General features: G+C 33.1%; 3 protein-coding genes across 4 annotated transcripts in view; all 3 read right to left on the bottom strand.

The window, feature by feature from the left end:
• Positions 1 to 6,296, bottom strand: part of LOC149488048 (uncharacterized) — a 37,120-nt gene extending 30,824 nt beyond the window's left edge. The window contains exons 1-2 of one of the 2 annotated variants that reach the window (XR_016315807.1): positions 6,099 to 6,296; positions 4,498 to 5,887 (exon numbers count right to left, since the gene is read on the bottom strand). Coding sequence is in view for 1 of the 2 variants with exons in the window: in XM_089696924.1 (XP_089553050.1) it covers positions 4,549 to 5,628 (1,080 nt within the window). In the remaining variant the exon portion in view is untranslated. Of the gene's footprint in view, positions 1 to 4,441; positions 5,888 to 6,098 lie in introns of those variants that run through there. The other variant, XM_089696924.1, reaches the window with a different exon arrangement.
• The window catches only part of Klp31E (kinesin-like protein 31E), a 75,177-nt gene extending 59,802 nt beyond the window's left edge, over positions 1 to 15,375 (bottom strand). The window contains exons 1-2 of the mRNA XM_089696946.1: positions 15,044 to 15,375; positions 14,168 to 14,221 (exon numbers count right to left, since the gene is read on the bottom strand). Of these exons, the coding sequence (XP_089553072.1) occupies positions 14,168 to 14,205 (38 nt within the window). The 5' untranslated portion in view covers positions 14,206 to 14,221; positions 15,044 to 15,375. The remainder of the gene's footprint in view (positions 1 to 14,167; positions 14,222 to 15,043) is intronic.
• A 72-nt stretch (positions 15,376 to 15,447) lies between these two features.
• LOC149488046 (uncharacterized) lies at positions 15,448 to 20,563 on the bottom strand. The gene has a single exon (XM_089696816.1). It carries the CDS (start codon positions 20,437 to 20,439, stop codon positions 19,294 to 19,296), a length of 1,146 nt encoding a protein of 381 aa, XP_089552942.1. The 5' UTR covers positions 20,440 to 20,563; the 3' UTR covers positions 15,448 to 19,293.
• Positions 20,564 to 21,891: the final 1,328 nt, after the last annotated feature.

The raw sequence follows: 21,891 nt of genomic DNA, 5'->3' as shown, positions 1-21,891 counted from the left end.
AATTAGACGATATAAATAAACTAAATAATTTGGAAAATCCAAAAGTGCACGCCTCATAATTTTTTTTTAATAAATATTTATTAATTATTATTTTTGTTTATTTAATAACAATTAAACCACATCGAATCAGACCCTGAAAAATGAAAGGGTTCTATTCCTGAGCATACTCAAGCGTAAGAGAAAAAAAAAGACTCGATTAGTAAAGTATTTCGGTCGCTATCGTGTTAACAAGAAAAAGGATCCGCACATACAGACACACGGACGTCCAAGACAGAACTTTTTTAAACTGTTTTTTAACTAGTTTAAATAACAAAAATGACATCAAAAATATCATGAACGTTAAAAATAGTGTTTTTTCTTAATATGTGTGTGTATGTATTATCTTACAAGTGCAATGTATGATACATAAAGACATTTTAAGTTTGAAAAATCAGATGTTTTGCGAGCAGTGACAGTAGTACCCACCTCAACGCTTCGCTTATGAGGCGTGCAAAATCCGTTGAATAAATTAAATCTGAAATTGAACAATTAATTAAGTTCTAATAATTAATAATGTGTGCTAAAATTTAAACAGTAATTTTACGAAAATTAATACAACGCATACCACAGGAACAATCAACCGGAACTAATCAAACCTTCAACATGCCAACCACTCAATTATCGTAATTGTTAAATACAACACGACCAGTACAATGAGGCCTTACTTTTGTATTACAACCAATACATTACAGAGATCAAAATATACAAGACTTTACAGCTACATAGAGCACCAGTTTATAATTTCGGTAATAATGCACCGGTTTAGACAACCCAATCTTCAGTTCTCACTTGGACATCCTAAGCTTGGCTAACTAATCCAGAATTAAATACTAATAATAAATAGTAACATTATTTCCTGTAAAGTCAGAAATAGAAAATTTATAGATTTTTATTATACACAGATGCCTTGGCAGATGCGACCAAAATTATGTAAGATAATCCGCTACCATACTATTAACATAAAAAATTGTAACACCACAAAAGTCAATCAATGCCCGATTAAATCGGAACAGAATTAGCTAAAGGCTATGTAGAACACTCGTAGGTGGAACATAGCTGGCTACCCACCAGCTGCCATTCAGCGTGGGCTTACAGTGCCATAACCTCATCTTTGTCCTTTCAAAACGATCTACAAAACAGGTTATGAATTAATTTTAATAGTTTGCATTGAACAACGCATTAATGTTGATCACAATTGCGCGGGAATGCACGGTAATTGCTTTGATGTATAAATTTATGTGTTGGTATTGTTTTATTTATTTATTTATTTATTAAAAAGGTTCATCACCAGTTGTTACATATGTATCATTCACGTAAAACAGTAACATAGGATTTACACATTATTATGCACAACTATTACAGATGAACACTACATTCACAAAGATTAATAATAAAATTAGGCGATATCTTCTTCTATACACAATATATCCATACAATTAAACAAAAAAGAAATGTGTGTGCTCTTATCATTAAAGAGTTCTGATTAATTACAACAGGCAATATAAAAGTTATTAGGTACATTATATTTCATCTATATATTACGGAAATAAAGATATTTGAATTTGGAAAAGAATTAAGTCTTAATGTTAATGTTAAGCATTGCTTTCCGAAACTTATAGAGGGAGTCTGAGAAAATATCCACTGAGTTGCTATATTTATTGTGTAAGGTGCATAGTCTAGGAATGGGGGAGTTGCGACCCAGAACAGTTCTGTTTTGACGTGCAAATAGCAAGTTCGTAATTTGTTTCCTTGGATAATGCTTAGGGATATTGAATTTAAATTGACTAAGTAGCTTCTCACAGTCAATTGCATTATGAAAGACTTTGTACAGGAAAACCATATCCAACAGATCTCTGCGTTGTTCCAACGTTGTCATATTAAACTTTTTCAGTCGGCTTTCATACGATTTCAGATTTTTTGATTCGCCTGCGTAGAACACTAAATGGTTTGTGAACCTGCGTTGAATACGCTCTAATCTGAGGATATGTGTTGCATAGTGTGGGCGCCAGACAACAGAACCGTATTCTATTATACTTCTTACTATAGAGTTGTATAAGATAATTTTTGTTTGGGCATTTTAAACATTTTTGTATTGCGAATAACAAACCCTAAAGTTTTTGAAGCTCTTTTTACTATGTCATCTATCTGCGGTAAAAAAGTTAACTTTTTGTCCACCAATATACCCAAATCTCTTATAGTGTCGACTTCATTAATAGCGGTGTTGTTAATAACATACTCGTGCGAGATAAGACCACTTACCCTTCGGCAAAAATTCATATGAAAACATTTTTTAGTGTTCAGTATCATGTTGTGATTTTTGCACCAGGTAACGATTCTATCCACGTCGTTTTGTAGGGTAACACAATCTGATGGTGATTCAATAACCTTCAGTAACTTAAGATCGTCTGCGTACATGAAGGGAGTCGAGCTATGTATGCATTGAGTAATATCGTTTACAAATATGTTAAAGAGAATAGGGCCTAAATTTGACCCTTGGGGAACTCCAGAGGTAATATTATATTTCATTGATTCAAATCCATTAAGAACTACGTAGAATGATCTTCCCTGTATGTATGATTTGAGCCAATGCAAAAGTGAACCTGCTAAACCATATTCCTCACATTTTGAAGCAAGTACGTGATGCGGTACCTTGTCAAAGGCTTTGCTAAGGTCTGTGTAAATAACATGTACTTGTTTTCCCATATCTAATGCCTGTGAAATGCTATCAAGATAGGTGACAAGATTTGTAGTGGTTGATCTCATTTTAATGAATCCGTGCTGGTGATTGGAGATATAGGGTTTGAAATATTCCTGCAACTTACGACTAACGAATGATTCTAGTATTTTACCAAATGCACAAAGTAACGAAATAGGCCTGTAATTTTCTATGTTAGAGTTATCTTCACTTTTATAAATAGGTACAACCTTAGCCACTTTCCAAGTCGCAGGGAATGTGCCCGTACTCAATGAGCGGTTATAGATGGTAAGTAAGGGCTCAACTAATGTATTTGCACATTTCCTGATGAAAATATTTGGTACGCCATCGTAGCCAGAACCCTTGTCAATCTGTAGGTTAATTAGGTCTTGGAGTAGTTCTTTCCGCGATATTTTAATACATGCAAATGAGTCTGATGTGCGAGTAAAGTTTTTGGTGGATGAGGTACTTGGGCTTGTCGTTACACTACTATGGACAGATGAGAAATATGCCCCAAACATATTGCAAATTCTTGTACCGTTACTGGAACTCTCATTATTGTAAGTCATCAATGATGGAAAGTTCTGGTTGTTATTTTTGCGTGAGTGAATGTAAGCCCAAAATTTTTTGGGATTCTGTCTCAATTGAGCCTCTGTTTTGATCATATACGCGTTATAGCATTGCATAAGTAATTTATCACAGCGTTTCTTTAGTAATTTGTATTCTAAGTTATCTAGTGGATTTTTATATTTTTTATAACGCTTTCTTAACTTCTCTTTTTCTCTCAGTCTTTTTATAAGATTATGTGAAAACCAAGGTGGATATTTTTTACTCTTACAAGGAAAGTAAGGGACGTTTGTTCTAATAATATCATCAATATAGGCATAAAATGCTTCGACCATCTCATTCACATCTTTACAATTGTTCAAAACACTCTTCCAATCTGTATCATATAGAGTTTTATTAATTTCGGCGTAATTTGCTTTAAAAAAATTATATTTCAACTAAGTGGGATTCGAGGCAAGGCAGTTTGTAATTTTCAATGATGTATCAACTTTAATCAATATTGGAGGGTGTTGTAAATCTATTTTACTAAGAACCGAGGATGTACTTTCTACCTTGCAACTACCTATATCAGTGAGTACTAAATCTAAAACTTTGTTACCAACGTTTACATTAAAATTTAATTGTTTAAGATTGTTTAAGTAATGGAAATCTACTAAAGTTTGAGCTATACTTGGTAAAGTGTAGTTGGGATCGTCAACCAATTTCCAATCTATACATCCAATGTTAAAATCGCCTATTATAAGCTTCGGAAATGTGCAATGCTCAATAACTGTACTACAATTATCCAAGAAATTTTCAAGTGATACCCTGGTCACAGGAGGAGGTAGATAAACCACACATAAGGCACATTTGTAAGAACGGGTACCGCGTTTAACTTCAATTATGACCCACAAATCTTCAGTTAGAGGACTTTGCCATGTTTTTATTTGTTTAGAACTAAAACAGTTATTAACTGCTATAAGAACTCCTCCACCGTCTTTCTTTTGAGACGCTAGGCTATCATGTCTATCCCTCCTGTAAACAGAATATCTACCATCAAACAATTCCGAGTTGAATATGCCATCGTTCAACCAAGTTTCAGTCAAAATTATAATATCAAAATTGTTCTCACAAACATTTTTATAAAAATCTAATGTTTTAGTTCGAAGTCCGCGTACATTTTGATAGTACATATTTAAATAACTGAATTTTGACACATTTATACAACATTGCATGCTCAAAGTACACAAAAAAAAAAAATACAGAGTTTACTTTATTTTATCCAAAGAGTTCATGTCCTTAATGTAAACAAAGTCAGTATTTTCTGCTTTTCGAACAAAAATCTTACCGCCTCTAACCCAGACAAATTTATAATTATGTTGTTTTGCTTTTTGTCGTGCGGCTGCGTGTAAAGCTTTATTGGTGGGCGATAAATGTTCCATCACAAAAATAGGCTTTTTCTCTCCAGCGAGACCAATGTCTCCCGTATTGAGTTTGTCGCTCATTTCTTTTTGTGCCCTATTGTGTATTTTGGTTGCCGCAAGAAACTGGTCACGTAGTCTTGGTGTATTAAACTGAACTATTATGGCGCGCGGTCGAGCGCTGGTAGGGTCGAGTTTAGCTGTGCGTGTGCATTTAACGATGCTTTCTTCTTCTACATTGCATTTAACAACTTTGCCAATGGATGATACGATTGAGAGCAGATTTTCAGTTTTTTTCTCTGGTACACATTGAATCTCTACGTTGTTCGAACGTGAGTTTTGTTCCAGTTGGTTAAGTCTTTCATTCAAGTGAGTAATAGTGGAACGCATATTTGTGTTTTCGTTTAATAATTGATCCAATGATTTCAATGCTGAATGGTGTTCTTTTTTAAAATCTTCGTATTGTTTGTTTATGAATTCCATAGAGTTCTTTAGATCAACAATTTCGGTCTTAATTGTTTTCATTTCCGAACTAATGGAAGTTTTTACCTGAGCCAGAATAGATTGCATCTCGGTCCTGATAGTTTCTCTGATAATGTCCACCACTTCCTCTTTGGTTACCACTTCAGTTGTTCCATCAGGAGGCGAAGACAAAGCTTGTCGCTTATTTGAGCGTTTAGTAATGTTGTCCTCCCTAGAACAGATGGAGTATAGTGTGCCTTCTTTCCTTGATGTGCGAATAGGTGTGTGATCTTGAGTAGACCGTTTACCTGCACATTTAGGGCAATGCCATTCTTTGACGTCCGAGAGATTTGGGCTTAGGTTCAAACATTTAAAATGAAATGCTTCTTTACATTTTATGCATACCACAAAATTTTCGTTGTCATCTTTAACTGAACAGCAACCAAGAATGTATGCGCTATCCATTTTTTACTTCTATGTCCTCGTATATTCTTATAATTTTTAATTTATAAAAAAAAAAAAATGTCGGTAGATTCTTATTAATAATATCGAGTCTCAATAATATTATTCTTCCCCAGGGCAGAAAATATCCAATAAAAAAAAAATTAAAAAAATTAAAAAAATTCTTGGTCTCGGGTCCGGATACGAACTTGCACACTTCTCAATCATATGTTGTTAATTCCGACTACTGCCACAACCAGCTATTCGTGCATATTGACATTTACTAAAAATTCCGTATTTGTTGAGTTTCTTGTTTCCCGTGATCAATCAACAATGATTAAGCAGTTTTTGTTTCGTAATTATGTTTTGAAATGTTCTGAATAATTTTTATAATTAAGTTGGGTATGCACTTATTTTACAAAAAAAGCCCTGTAGTTATTTAATAAGAGTTAATAAGGATCAAAATTATTGTTTATCACACGTAACAGACTTACACAGTTTTAAGGAGATTTTTACACTCGCACTTTTTATATTTAACACTGTCACTGCTTGTTAACAAATCTTCAGTGCGTAAGACACAATTCATAATAGTTGTTATGTACACTTATTAGTTCAATATATTTTTAAACAATTTTTAATCACGGAGCACACAGAATTCACTGTTTACTTGTTTGCGCCCTCTAGCGAATGTTTAATATAATAACAATAGACAAAACTTGGCTGTAATGTAAACAGCTGAACATTACCTTCATATTTTATCCATATTATCGATTCCAATTTTCTGAGATTTATTATGTATTTTGTAATCGTTGATGAAATATCAAAGTAGATCCAGACTATAGAATTGCTCAGTGACAAGAAGACTATTGATATTATCCAAGTTGTATAGGTACCCTACAGTTCGTTAAATACAAAGAATAACACCTGGCGAAGTCGGACAACAAGAACAGTTTATTTCTTCCCTTCGAGTAGCAATTATAGAAATTACCGTTATCAAGAAGCGTTTTGAATTATTAAGTTGAATCGATCCATGAAATTAGTTCAATAAATTTTCAAGTTGTCATCGTTGTTCTTTCAAGGTCTGAGTAAATGGTCTAGATTGGTTCACGTGGAATATTACAATAGTTTAATGTTAATATTTAATGTGTGATATGGTCACGGAGTATCGGACTCCCCATTAACTAAATTACGAACAGGATACTAATGTTCTTTAAACAGCAGTATAAAATTGTGAAAATATATTTATACTTTCATATATTGTATATGGTTTAGTCTATAAGAATAAGAACAAAGTGATGAAATTTCTTAGAGCCTCATATCTACTGCAGTTGACTCCGCAGAACAAATTAAATTTCCGCTCGTCGCATTCACACCCACAATAAGCAAATTTGATGCTACCGCAACAGAAGGTGTTAACAACAAAACTATTAAATTTAATAAATGCCCATGAAATACTTATATTTTTTGCACCGCGCTACCATGCCTGGTGAGTGTGGTAATATGATCAATGAATAATACCAAACGACGCGGTTGGCGCAGTGGTAAAGTAGTAACTGCATCATTTAGATCATTTAGAAAATGATCGTTATTTTATTATTTGATAGACAAAGCTTCTCTCCAAATTCTATCCCAGATATTTATTTACAGAGTTAAACGTTAATCACAGATCGGAAGAAGTTAAATTATACTCCAACAGAATGTTTCCATCTCCCCTCTATCTAACACGGGATATGATACAAAACGGTTGATCCCATGGAGTTGCACTTACGAGAGGATGTCCAACAGCTCACAGGGGTCAATAAGCCGTCAGTTACTTTGATAAATGACTAACATGACAACTAATTTGCTTCCGGAAAAGGGACATTGAGAGTACGCATCGTTGTGCGCCCTTTCTGACCTTTAGGAGACTTATACATAAGCTTCTAAAGATATGTATGAAGGCACATTAGGTACGGTGCAAAAGTCTTTTTTTAAATATTATTTTGCAAATCACGACAGGAAAATTAAGAAAAGCTCAATTATTATTTGATCGTTATCCAATGTTAATTGAATAATTGTAAGTATTCAAGTGTGTGATGAGAATGATACTAGAGCGAAAAATACAGGAAGTTTAACCATCTTTTGACTTAACTTTTAATTGTTTAACTTTTTTATACCCAAACGCCTACACGTAAAGTCTGGGTAGGTATCTTTGCTTACGATCTAATAAAATGCTATAGTTTGTTGTTTCGTCCTTGCTTCACATCACAAACTAAGAACGGATTGACGCATTATCTTGTTCGAAGCACCTCGAAGTTAACTAGCTGTTTGCCAAGTATCTGAGAGCATATAGCAGATACCTACATATAGAAACAATCCCCATTGAACCAAAACTTCATCTTTATTGTGACGTCTTATTATGAAAGTACCAAATAGAGCTAACATGTTATTAAAAGTATTCATATTAACCAATATAAAAGTCACAACAACTAACTACTAAGAATACAACAAAAGTGACCACCAAATGACTTGAAGTATAATCAATCAGACTGACAGGTTGTTATTGTTATAATACAAAAAAACTGCAAGTCAATAGGTATTAGGATAATTAAGTCACAATGAACTATTCAAAGCAAGCGGACGGATGTCAAGACAAAATTATTAGTATGTAATATTATATAATTAGTAACACTGTAGTCCAATACAAAATTATCCAGGAATAATATAGATGTATTCTCGCAATTTATAGGAGAAACAATCCCTTCGGCAACTAATTTGGTAATAAAAGGTTGTCAGAAAATGAAATTCTATCCAATCATACAATCTACAATACTGTTTTGATATCACATAGCCGTACTGCATGCTAAAATATGAATAGTCTTTCTTTGTTATCAACATAGCAGTTAGTAGACTTCGCTGACTATACAGCTGCATCAGTTAGCTGTCAAGTGACTAGAATGAAGGTAAGTTTTTTACACAACACCGTCTTTTAAAAAGGAACTATAGTTTACCATCTTGCTTTGCCTTTATTTTTATCTCTCGGGTCTAGCAGGACGCAGAAAGCTGATCATCTACTTGTCCGTAAAGAAACGATCAGTGAAATAGATGAATTCATAACGCATCTGCATCTTACCCTACTAGGGGACACGGGACTTCACACTATGCCTTATTGAAGTGAAAACTTCTTTAGCGGCGTTGGGTATAAAATCTTAAACTCGCGTCAGGACACGTGGCCTGATCGAAAAAGCGTAAGACGGATGTTTTTTTTAGCCCTTATATTCCATGCGTAAGACGGATCCCATTCCAAAATATGAAACATGCTGAACGTTAATAATCAAGTTTTCACTTCTGCCGGCACTCCCGGAGTGCAACCCTTTTTTTTTTTTTTACTTTACGGACCATATTTACTAACCAAATATGGTTCCAAGCTTAGGTCGAAAACCAATTAACAAGACAGATTTACAATACAAACATATCTTTTAACATTACATCATCAAATCAAACCTCTTATTTTGAATATAAAGGCGTCATTAAAATATTTTTTGCAAGCGATAAATCAATTTGAAATAACTTCAAGTATTTAGAGTGGCACATGAATTATTAATTAATTGATATATAATTGCGTTTACGTTTCCATGACATTTTGCGTTGTCCATTTATTATTATCACATTTAAAGACCAGTTAAAATGAAAGCGAAATTTTTTTACATAAGTATTAAATATAATATGTACTTCCGTATGTTAATTATAACATTTAACTTTTTCTATAAATGTGCGTTACTTAAAAAATTGTAGGTCTATTTTTTGATGGTATTACCTTTAAATTCAATCAATAAAACGTATGAAATAACTGTCTATATTCTATAAGATTGTATTCATAAACATGTAATTATTTTTTTAAACTTTTCTAACGTAGATACCCTTGCCCTTTACCTGTTATATAAACAACTACTTGCTTGAACAAATTGCAGTCTTCAAATTCTAACGCAATTAGCAGCCCACTTAGTAACACAAAATTACAATTAACATTAGCTAAAATATATCTGCTGCTAACTGCAATATGTTAACATAAAGTATGCCATTGTTGGAGCATTAATCTATGACCAATGAATTATGTATGAACATGCGTGCCACTGTCCAAGGACGATTATCTTGTATACAAACAGTCGTAAATCGTAAACAAATGCGAAGTTTGCGTTTTTCTGGTATTATTTATACCAGTTTTTTCATCATCATCATCACCAGCTCATATACGTTCCTCGGGTACTAGCCAAAAATCCATTAATGGATTAAATTCAACATCTAATAAACTAGTTTAGCAATAAAGCAACAAGTAATAAAGAGTTAAATTTCAATTTGTGTACATCCAACCTGAAGATACACACAGAATATTCTCCGCTTTCAAATTCCCTATCTCCATTAAGGCTACGCTTCATCGTACGACATCCACGACGGCGCGATGAATAAAAAATATGTAAACTCATATAAAAAATGTACACAGCTTTTATTGGATTTTCTCCTGTACTGTGTACTTACACGTCTAGTCACGTGCTCGTCGTCTGGTCTATCGTATGCAGTACAATGCGTTGCGTCCCCTTGTCTAGGGAGCCTTGTGTTATGTGTATCGAATCGATTTGTTCTTATGATATTCCATCTTTAATATGGCGTGTGATATTGTACAGACTCGTTTATTATAAGCGTTTTTATTAAGACTCTGATGTAGATGAATGGTGTTGTTATAGATACCAAAAATAAATATGACGTTTTAGGAATCATAGCCGAATGTGCTCATCACTATACAAACGAACATTGGTTAAAATAAACGATATCAATTAATCATCAAACTAAACTTAAACGTAGTCGTAATTAAGGTATTGTGTAGCTGAATCCTCAACCTAATGAGATCCTAAACGGCACCTAAGTCGTACTAAAAGTTATAAGTTATAAGAAGACAAGTAGCAATTGCGCTAGACAAATATCGCAGATATTGCACTGTAATATTGCACTTACTCGTAGGATTGATCAATACAAGAAATATTTAGTAATCTATGTTACAAGTTCCAACATTACCGATATAACACGCGTGTTGACACAATATATTATTACCACTGAAGGATGCTAGGCGTCAATTCGCGAAGTTCAAACATCGGTTACATCAGCGCCACACCTTGCTAAAGCTATTTGTCACTTGCGATTTTGCGCATACATCTATGCAAATAAATTTAACGCTTTTCGCAAGGACAGATTTGATAATAAATATATACGTATTATCATTCTGTCCATATACTTGTGGGAAGGTGTTTGGTTCTATTAATGTTCTTCACGTGTAGTTAGTATGAATAAAATAGGTAGTTTAAATATATTACATCTGTTATTCTTTATGCATTTTAATAGTCAATGAATAAAGTCTTAACTGCATTACTCGCTTCTACTAACTACTAAATGGCTCTATTAGTTTTATTATCTACGGGTCATATTAAGAATAAGCTTATCCTTAAGAATGAAAAACTATGAGCATTATCCTTGTTTAAAGAGTACCTAGCTAATTCTGCGAGAATCGACCCGGGTGGTACCTAGGTACCCGGATTAAATATTCTTCTAGACTAAATTGAGATTTTGCTATCAGTGACTATATTTTTATAAGCAAACAATCATTTACATATTTTCCAAATATAAATAAATGTAGTGCTTACAATACACATATGCAGATTGTGTAAACATTATCTTGTTGCGTAATTAAGTAGTTTGTATAAACTGTCATTATTTCTAGTCAATAGATAAATGAAAATCCTTTAATAAGCAACACATAATTTATATCTAATCTGCAATTAAACTTATAAACGTATTCTAACCAAGATTCTAACCGATTTTAAAATGATGTCATCCATGTATACTGATTGAAGGAGTTAGGTTCATACTCATAGCAAAAACATGTGTGCGTGTACTAGTGTACACTCGTAGGAAGTGAAACTTCTTTATGACCTTATTTAAAAAAAATTACTATATGCAACTTTACAGAAATACGTAGAATCACGCGTGGTAGGGGATAAGAAAAAGATGGCGCGTAACGGAAAAATGTCACGCGTATTGAAAAAATGTTACACTAAATTTTTTTCCAACCCCGATAAAGAAGTTTCACTTCAACAACATGTATGCAAATTGCAAAGTACACTAAAAGTGTTCACTAAAGCAAACTATTTTCATTTTTTGGCTGTGTTTTTATTCTAATAAACACAGGCGGCCAGGCGCCGAAGGGTGACTTTTTATCTAATTCTGGAAAGCCATGACGTTTCATACATCGGGGAAATTATAAGTTAAACCCTTTCATGTGATTTACGTACGAATAGTTTTAGGCACCAGAACTACTAGACAGTAGACACACACTTTGATGCGTGGTTAAACCGGTTACCCACGTACCTGCAGCAGGGAAAATTTTGAAATTGGACCCTTAATTAGCTCCTTAATTGTGATGTGTGTGTGTATAGGCAAGCAGAGGCAATTTAGAGAACAACTGAAATTTCTCCCACCGCCGACCAACCGAGATTGTTCCAATATTGCCCCTGTGGCAGGTACCTACGTGAGTAGCTGGCCTTACCGTTATAGGTAGAGTCATTTTTCAAGATAAATTTGTATCTACTATTAATAGGATATTCTATTTTTATATCCAATTTATGTAGTAGGATACTACGTACGTACGAATTTACAAAAAACTTCTTAGTAGATAAATGAGGAAGGTACCATGCTTGTATTCGATAGTCGATACTGCTTGTTCTAACAAAAGTACTTAAGACTTAGTTGACCAACATGTTTGGTACGAAAAATCAATGCAAAATACATAGGGGAAGCGGACCCCATCCAAATTGATTGTAACTATAGAATAGTAGGAATACATGTGTAAAACATTTCCCCTTCAAAACTCGACTTATTACACAAACTTTTTAAAAGACCTGCAGTTTTAAATATTCATTAAAACTCTTTTCTCATTAAAATATACATAGATAAAATTATTCCACAAATAAAAGTGCAAGTACCACACATTTAGCAACCAATTACCAAATGTACGCTAAAACATAACTTTTAGCACGTATTCACGGAAAGTACCAACATTTGATTGAGCCGTACTACCTACTCCTGTTACGAGATAGAAGCCTTGTAGATAACAAGAATACAAAGATAACACGATGGAAACCGATCATCGATACTCATGGTTAAGTGTTTGATAGGAGTAAAATTATATTCAGTATTTATATATTACTAGCTTTCCGCCGCGGCTTCGCCCGCGTTTTCAGAGAAAAACCCGTTCCCGTAGGATTTCCGGGATAAAACCTATCCTATGTCTCGGGTATCAAAATATCTCTATACCAAATTTCACGAAAATTGGTTCAATAATTTAGGCGTGATTGAGTAACAGACAGACAGACAGAGTTACTTTCGCATTTATAATATTAGTATGGATTCATAGGGCAACCATATAATGCGCCCTGTTGATGGAGGAATCAAACGCAATCTATGTGCTATTAAGTCAAACGTCACTTTGTTCCTAGTAACATTAACACTTAAACTGTCAATCGGATTGCTGTAAAAAAAATCTGGTTTGATAGACTATACAGAGAGCAGGTCTTGAAATCTTCAGCAATCCACGTAGACTTCTGCTTCGACGAAGCTAGAGACCCGCGACATATGCCACTAAAACTTTTAGACAGAACAGTACTTTTTGAGTAGGAATCGCACATAACCTAGGGCCGTGGGTACACGTAAACGAATTCTCTGCTTAAAAAGTTTATGACTAACTTCTCTCAGGCATAGCAGGCGCTAGAAATAGAATTGAAGATATTTTATCATATTATTAATATCCTAGTGACGGAGTTAGACCATTTTCATTTCTATTCTTAGGAGTATTGGACAACAGAGTATAGGCAGATTGTATTTTTTTATATTTGTTACCTCGGAACTTTCTACTGGGTGAACTGCTAATTATATGTACTATGGTAGTAAGAAAGTGCTCTCAGTCTGTCTAACTCTATGTCAACTACTTCTGAAGTAATAAGAAAAGCCTTAAAATAATTACATTACATTAATTGTTATAAAAACAGATATTAATAAACCACTGAGTTTTTCCAATGCAAGAATAATATAGTTCAATGAGTAATCATAACACAATGGACCTTGATTTGCTTTACAACTTCATTATATACAAAACTTACATGGACTTCTTGAAAGTATGTACAGATATATTAATATTACCTATTTATTATGTTACTTCTTCCCATAATTAATTTTAGTTTTCATGTAAAATATCATCTTAAAATATGTCCGTCATTTGTAAGTGAATTACTTTTAAATCACAAACAGTTTTAAACAAGTAAAGTCTAGTGTATAAGTGTGAGTAATAAACAAAATGATGCCATAGGTTACAATTTCCTTTCCTTTACGAATTGCAAAACTATTGATACAACTCTGATTGTCAAAATGACTTCTAGGGAGTTCCTAACAAGGTCACATATGTCTCCTACACCTTTAGTATTATCAAATTGAGGTGACTTATTTCTTAATCTAACCCAGAAAAAATGCATTATATTATTACCTGACTGCAACCCGTACGCTGGATTCATCATTTGCCATGACTGCATATGATGCTCTGTAAAAGAATATAGATACAAAGTTTTACAACACTTTTAACAAAATTTTAAAGCACAATGTTCATTTAGTATTGGAATAAATATATTCTTCACAAATAAAAAATAAGTCTTAGTTCGATAGCTTTAAATAAATATAAAGATAATTACAATTGAGTTGTTTTAAAATTAATGAATCTTGGTCCAGTAAGTTATTTATCAATTGAAAAATTCACTATTGAACAGTATTTTAATCCATCAGTCCCCGGAATCACAGACACAATAGAAAATCTATTGTGTCGCGCCCCGATCGGGGCGCTCGGTGGTTAATGGGTTAATAAATAAAGAGAAGCGTTTCTTCAGACAGATCACCTGTAAAGAGCAAATCTATACTAATATGATAAAGTTGAAGAGTTTGTTTATATATTTGTTTGAATGCACTAATCTCAGGAACTACTGGTCCGATTTTAAAAATTCTTTCAGTGTTGGATAGCCCATTTATCGAGAAAAATTTATAGGCTAAGACCAACAGAAGCGGAGCCACGCGGGTAAAACCGCGGAGCGCAGCTATTGCTAAATAAAAACAAACAAATAAAGCTAGATTAAGCCTCAATATTCGAGGAAATACAATTTACACTTTACACTTTATACAACAAGGAACAGGCAGGAAAAACTTTCTTATTATTGTTAAATTTTGCTTTCTATAAGTTACGGAAATTCCCATCCTAGATACGAAACCCTTGGACGAGATAAACAATCAATATGTTATGTGTATCACAATAAAAACAATTAGGCTAACGACGTTAGTGACACGAGGATATTAAAGAAAAAGGCACTGCACTTACCATACACGAGATAAAATATATAATTTCACGGAATTAGAACACTTTTCTTTCATGTCCGTTATAAAGACACGCTAAATAGACACCGATCGAGATTTACGTCCATCTTTCACCATTCAAACAAAATTAAAAACAATGCGGCATCAGAAGCAATAATAAAATATTTTTTCAATGACCATAGAGACGGCGTATGTCGATATTTGTTTATCAATACAGCGTTTAAAAACGACACTTTTATAAACAAACCGATAGATAAAACGATATTAACCTTTCGTAACCGCAAGAATTCGATAAAAACTAAATATACAACCGACAGCTTGACTCGCATGAGCGAGTTTGACAAATGACACCAAAATGCAAATTGCAAAACCAAATTTGACGTTGACAATGGACAGCTTTTTTTTTTTTTTTTTTTTTTTTTGAATATTTAATGGCCTGGTTACTAGACCTTTAAGCCAATTCTTATTTATTTATCAATAATGTTCGAGATATTTTTCATTCCCTTGTCAGTAATCAGATCGCTCCGACAGTGCCTTTAATGTATCTGTACAATGCCCTATAACACTTCTTGTTTTTCAATAAATCACTCAACTGGCGGCGGGAGGAATCACTTACTTCTACTATTTCACTTGCCAATACTAGTCTATGAAATATGAACATATGGTTTTGACAGTTGAAAAAAATATGGTTCATATCGGCGATCCTCTCATTACAAAAAGTGCATATATTGCTATTAATTATGTTCAGTCTTGCAAGGTGTGAGGGTGTTTTATTGTGGCCAAATCTTAGTCTATTGATTGTGGTGATAAACTCACGACTAGCTACATCCAGCTCATCATACCACGGTCTTCTCTGTAAATCCTCTTGAATATTTCCATACCATTTTCCTTTAAATTTCTGATCCTCCTTCCAGAATTCTAACCATATACTATTTAATGAAACATTTACATCATAATAATAATCAGTCATAGGAACATGTACCACATTTCTGACGTCAATAGCATCGACCCCTACATAAGCAGTTTTGTCCGCTATTTCATTACCCAAAATACCTTTATGTGAGGGAACCCACATAAAGGCAACTGTAGCTCCTTTATTATGTAAGCGCCATACAAAATCCTTAATAAAATAGATAATATAATTACTTTTAAAATTAAGATTTACAAGTTTCAGACTATTTATAAGACTTAAAGAATCTGTTAAGATTAGAAAATATTTACAATTATTTACACAACTAATCAATCTTAAAGCTTCAAAAACTGCATATGCCTCTGCTGTATAAATAGAGCACTGTTGATGTAGAACAAAGCTTTGAGCAGTACCCCTTTGGGGATCATACACTGCACTTCTCACATAACCTGTACCTTTACTACCATCAGTGTAGACTGTATAATAGTTTTGGTTCTCTTCTAAGAATGCTAGAAAATCAGAGTTGTTATCAATTGTCCTAGATAAAATTGACATTGGATGTATAATACTATTGAATGAATGAGTGTAACATGACCAGTGAGATTGTTTTTTGATATTTGAACATTGAGATTTTATTTCCAGGAAAATATGGCACAAAGTTGGGCATATACCTTTTAGCAGATCATTAGGTGAAGTCAGTGGACCATCTGTGCTTATTAAATGAGGTGAGGTGATTTTATTTATAATAAGGAGATTATTTGATGATAGTAGTTTTAAACAGTATCTTTTTGCAAGTTTGATTCGTCTCAATAACAGAGGCATAATATTTGTTTCAACTTCCATGGCCCTTATGGGAGTCGAACACATTGCCCCTGATATGATCCTCAAAGCTTTGTTCTGTATTATATCCAGTTTATGAGTATGAGTGCTATTTAAATATGCCAAGGAACTATAATCAAAATGACTTCTGACTATGGATTTATATAAAATTGAAAGTATTTTGGGATCAGCACCCCATGCTACACCTGCTAGACATCTCAAAATGTTAACACCATTTAATGCATTTCTAGATATATGTTTAATATGTTCTTCAAATGAAAGCTTGTGATCAATTACGATACCTAAGAATTTGTGGGACATTACTCTTGGAATAATTTCACCATTAAAAACAACATTGATTAGTGGTGAATCCTTACCAAATATCATTACACTACTTTTAGCAACATTTATTTTTAAATTTAATTTGTGGTGATAGTAATTACTCAACTGCCTTAGAGCAATGTTAACATTACTAATGGCTACGGTTAAATTCACATCTGAACTGTACAATGCTAAATCATCTGCAAACTGAAGTATATTTACATTTTTAGTATTTACATATTTACATATCTCACAAGTATACAAATTATATAATAAGGGTGATAAAGTTGCACCCTGCATAGTACCCTTTGAGACAGTTTTGGGTCCATGTAAGATATTGTTATGCTTAACATATAATATTCTATTATTAAGAAAATCATAAATCCATTTACACAATTGTCCAGGTACACCTGCATTGCTTAAAACCTTCACCAGTATGCCAGGATCTACATTATCAAATGCACCTTGCACATCTAGAAATACACAAACTGTGTGTAATCTCTTGTCTTTTGCATTTTTCAGATCACTTATAAGAGAAACGAAACTGTCAGCACAACTTCGTCCTCTGCGGAATCCATATTGAACATAAGGGATAACACTGTTCGATTCTGCATACCAATCAAGGCGAGTTTTCACCATGTTTTCAAATATCTTTCCAAGACATGAAGACAGTGAAATTGGACGATAGGAACTAGCCTGTTCAGGTGGTTTATCTTTTTTAAGTATAGGTAGAACACATTGAGTTTTCCATGAACTTGGTATTAACTTTTTATGCCAAAGATTATTAAGAACATTCAAAAATAAATTTTGTATTGATTCAGGTAGATGTTTAATCAATAAATATGGAAAACCATCTAAACCAGGACTAGTATTTCTCCTAGATTGTAAACTCATTAGGAATTCAGACCATGAAAAAGGATCCAATAAAAACCGTGATTGCGGATTTTCATTATTAATATTAAAATAATCGTCTAATTGAACCCGGTCAGTCAAATTGGTGCTATCTGATAGTCTATCCAGTAGTGGTTGCACAAATTCATCTTTATATGACTTATTACTAATTCTGATATTCTTAAATCTTTTAATCAGATTCCAGATTTGACTGATGGGAGTAGTTCTATTGAAACTGTTACAGAAACTATTCCAGCTAATTCTTTTTTGCTCCTTGATAGTCCTTTTTTTTAAAGCATCTAATTTTTTATAGTTAATGTAATTATTAATGGTTGGATCATTTCTGTACAATTTCAATGCTTCATAAGATTTAATAACAGATTGTTCACAGATGCTGTTCCACCAGGGAGCTGGTGGTCTACTCCTGAAGTTGGTCCTGGTGAATCTAGGAATCACAATTTCTTTGAGTTTATCAAGCCGATTACAGAACTCCTCATAAGATTTCATCGGGTTCTCTGCACTGACTATCATGTCTTGGAAGACTGAATATGAGGTTTCTGCATAATGAGTCCAATCAGTTTTGTTATATAAAAATTTGTCAACATGTTTATTGATTGTGTATCTTTCAATGCACATAGTAATGTCTGTGATGGTTGGGTAATGATAACTACCCATAGGATCATCATACACAGACCACTCACAAAGTGGGGTCAATTCGGGGCTAATAAAACTGACATCTATTGCTGAAGGATTGCGTGTAGGATAATTTACAGTAGTGAAGCTACCATTATTCAAAATACATAAATCATATTCATCAATTATATCATACAAGTTTTGACCACGAGCTTTAGTAGATAGACATCCAAAAGCAATATGATGTGCATTGAAATCACCACTCACAAAAAGAGGTTTTGGTAAATCTCTTATAATATTGCGCAATCTATTCATTCTTATATGTCCGCTTGAGGGAGGGCAATACACACAAAGAATAGATAGTGTAGTATTTTCTGTATATAAACTTATTGCTATATTTTGTATATCTTCATAAAAAGAGGTATTTAAAACGTTGTATTTCAAATGTTCCTTAACTAATATTCCCACACCATTACGAGCATTTTTAGAATTTCTGTTGTAAAAATTGTAATTAGGAATATGAAATGATTGATGATCTTTCAACCATGTCTCATTTAATAAACATATATCAATATCTTTTTCATTTAAAAATTTTGTAAGAAGAGGTTTTTTGTGATTTGCACCTTGGACATTGAATTGCGCAATACGTAAAGAGGGAGTTCTATGAGTTTGTGTATCCATTATGTTGACAAATTTTTAATGAGGACATCTTTAATTAATGAAGAAGTAATTGGTTCGTTATCACTTTTATTGCCTATTTGGACCAGTGTGTGTACTAGGGCCATAAGTACATCACTGTTTCCAATGATTTGTGATTTTATATCGTGAATATTTACATTCTTTAATACAGGTTTAATATTTACAGACTTATTTACAGGTTTTTGTACAATATTTACATTTTTATTTACAGGGATGCCACGTGATGGCAGAGAAGGGAAGTCAGTACTTTCTTTTGTCTTAGCAACACTAGCATAGGTAATTTTATTTTTCTTCTCTAATATTTTATTCATTTTAATGGGACATACTTTAGAAATAGCTAAATGAGGTCCACTGCAATTCACACAGCAAATCTCATCTGGTCTATTGCATTCTTTATATGAGTGATCACCTGAACAGATTGAACACCGCTGTTTGCCATTACATATATTAGCAGAATGATTAAATTTAAAACATTTGTAACATTGTTGAAGAGGAGGAATATAATCAAAAACTCTATATGAGAATAAATCATATTGTACGTTCTCCGGTAAGGAATTTGTCAGAAATGTGATACTGACAGTTTGTGTTCCTACTAACTCATGTCCTACTTTTTTCATAAAACGCCTAACTGCAATTATTTCATATACTGAGGTTAACTTTGTAAACAATTCTTTATTTGATAGATTAGTTGGTACAAATCTGATTATACCAGTCTTTTCTATTTGTGCTGCTGGAATGTATGCTTTTATGTTGTATTTTTCCAGGAAGTTGCCGTGGTTAAGAAAATTATTAGCCGTATTGTGCTGGTTGAAGATCACAACTATTTTATTCGCGCTAATACGCCTCAGTGCCGTCACACCTTTAATATTACTAAATATATGATTTAAATAGACTGGACTTTTATTTCCTATTCTTTCTTCTTTGTTTTTACTTTCCACAAATACTTTGAATTGCATGTTTATGTTACTGTCCGGATAGAGTCTTTTATAATTTGGTTTACGGAAAGGTAGAAAAGAGGAGTCACTCTCACCACCGCCGCCAGTACCCGAAACATCTCGATCTTCTGGATGTCGTGGTCTCTTCTTAGATTTGGGCGGGTTATCGCCGCCCCCCTCATTTCCATCCATTTTTTATGAATACGCTATATTAATGTTCTAATTTTTAACTTATTTACACTTATTTATTTAGAAATTGTATTTAATTTAATTTAAATTTCAAAACTATGAACCGCGCTTTTTCAAATTCCCGCCAGAATCCACAATGGACAGCCATTTTCTGTCATAATGATATGTCATAATATTTACTTGCCAGAATAAAAAATAATAAATCACAATTATTACATAACAATGAAATGATAGTAATCAAATATGTACATATTTTGTAAAGTTTATAATTCTAAGCAATTCTCTATTTTTATAAAATGATTAAGACGTAATATTAAGAAACTAGCTTATTTATTTTAAAATCAGAGCCATCTAGACAGTCATTGCAGAGAACTAAATGCATCACTTCTATATCACTTTCTAATGTATAGATGGCGTTCAATAGCATTACATATTAAAATAAATAAATAAATACTGTCTGTTAATTAATAATCACATTAATAATATTTGTATACGTAGTATCACAGACTAATATACTACGTATACAATTAGTAGTATATTATTATTAGTCTGTGATAATATAATATTGTGCTTTTTCAATTGTGCTTGTGCTTCTTGCGTCTTGGTCCTGACAATAATATTATTTTCAAGAATATTATAACAGTTGTTTTATATTCCAGAATCCAGGGGGAAGGATTAAATTTCTAAACAAAACTGGTAAGACATTATTAAATTCAGTTCACACGATTAATTATTGCAAGTACTTAGTACCTGACACATAATTTAATAGACCTACATAGGTTTGTCTTTGTAGGTAACTTTTATAAGTGCATTCAGTAAAATGGTACTTAGGAAGGTTAAAATCGAATACCTACTTGGTCTAAAATTGTAAAAAAATATTTTCAATTTGAAAACAACGATTGTACTCTTTTACACACAGCTTATCTTGATTATTAAGAATTTAATAGTTAATAATATGTATATTAAACGATGATGACGATAGATGATCTATATAGCCTCTAATTCTCATATACATATTTCCTTTCAACATTCAGCGTTACAAACGCCGCGTTAACACGCCGCTCGTCTTTACCAGCCAAGCACCTATTGTGAAATACGTCATCACGTGTGTTTGTCTGCCTCTCCCATTATACAATACACCTAATAGGTATCGCACGACTGCTACCGTCAAAGATTCAATTCCCAGTAGAGCGCTTGTGTACAGAGCTCTCAGTGTTGTGTGTGCATTAGGTAAAGCTATAGTTATTGTTTGGCGGTTATGCTTTGTCTTTTGTATTTTGGCTTCAGGAATATATTTTACTAAAGTTTTAAAAGTTTAATACTAGGTATAGTTACGTACAATAAAATCTTATAAGAAAAATATTTTCATGTTGTGGTGTTTGTTTACCAGACACATCCAAAATGACTGGATCGATTTCTATGAAAATTTCTCTACATATCGGGTAGGTTTGAGAA

Source organism: Colias philodice, chromosome 6 (assembly GCF_061535455.1).
Source record: "Colias philodice isolate Cphi_HAF_F1 chromosome 6, ilColPhil1 Martin Lab GWU primary, whole genome shotgun sequence".
NCBI classification, from domain to species: Eukaryota; Metazoa; Arthropoda; class Insecta; order Lepidoptera; family Pieridae; genus Colias; species Colias philodice.
Note: the sequence above shows the minus strand (reverse complement) of the source record. Positions and strands in the feature narration are given on the sequence as shown.

Excerpts from the sequence above, each read along its gene's own strand:
- LOC149488046 (XM_089696816.1), bottom strand. The coding sequence starts at position 20,439 with ATGGATGGAAATGAGGGGGGCGGCGATAACCCGCCCAAATCTAAGAAG.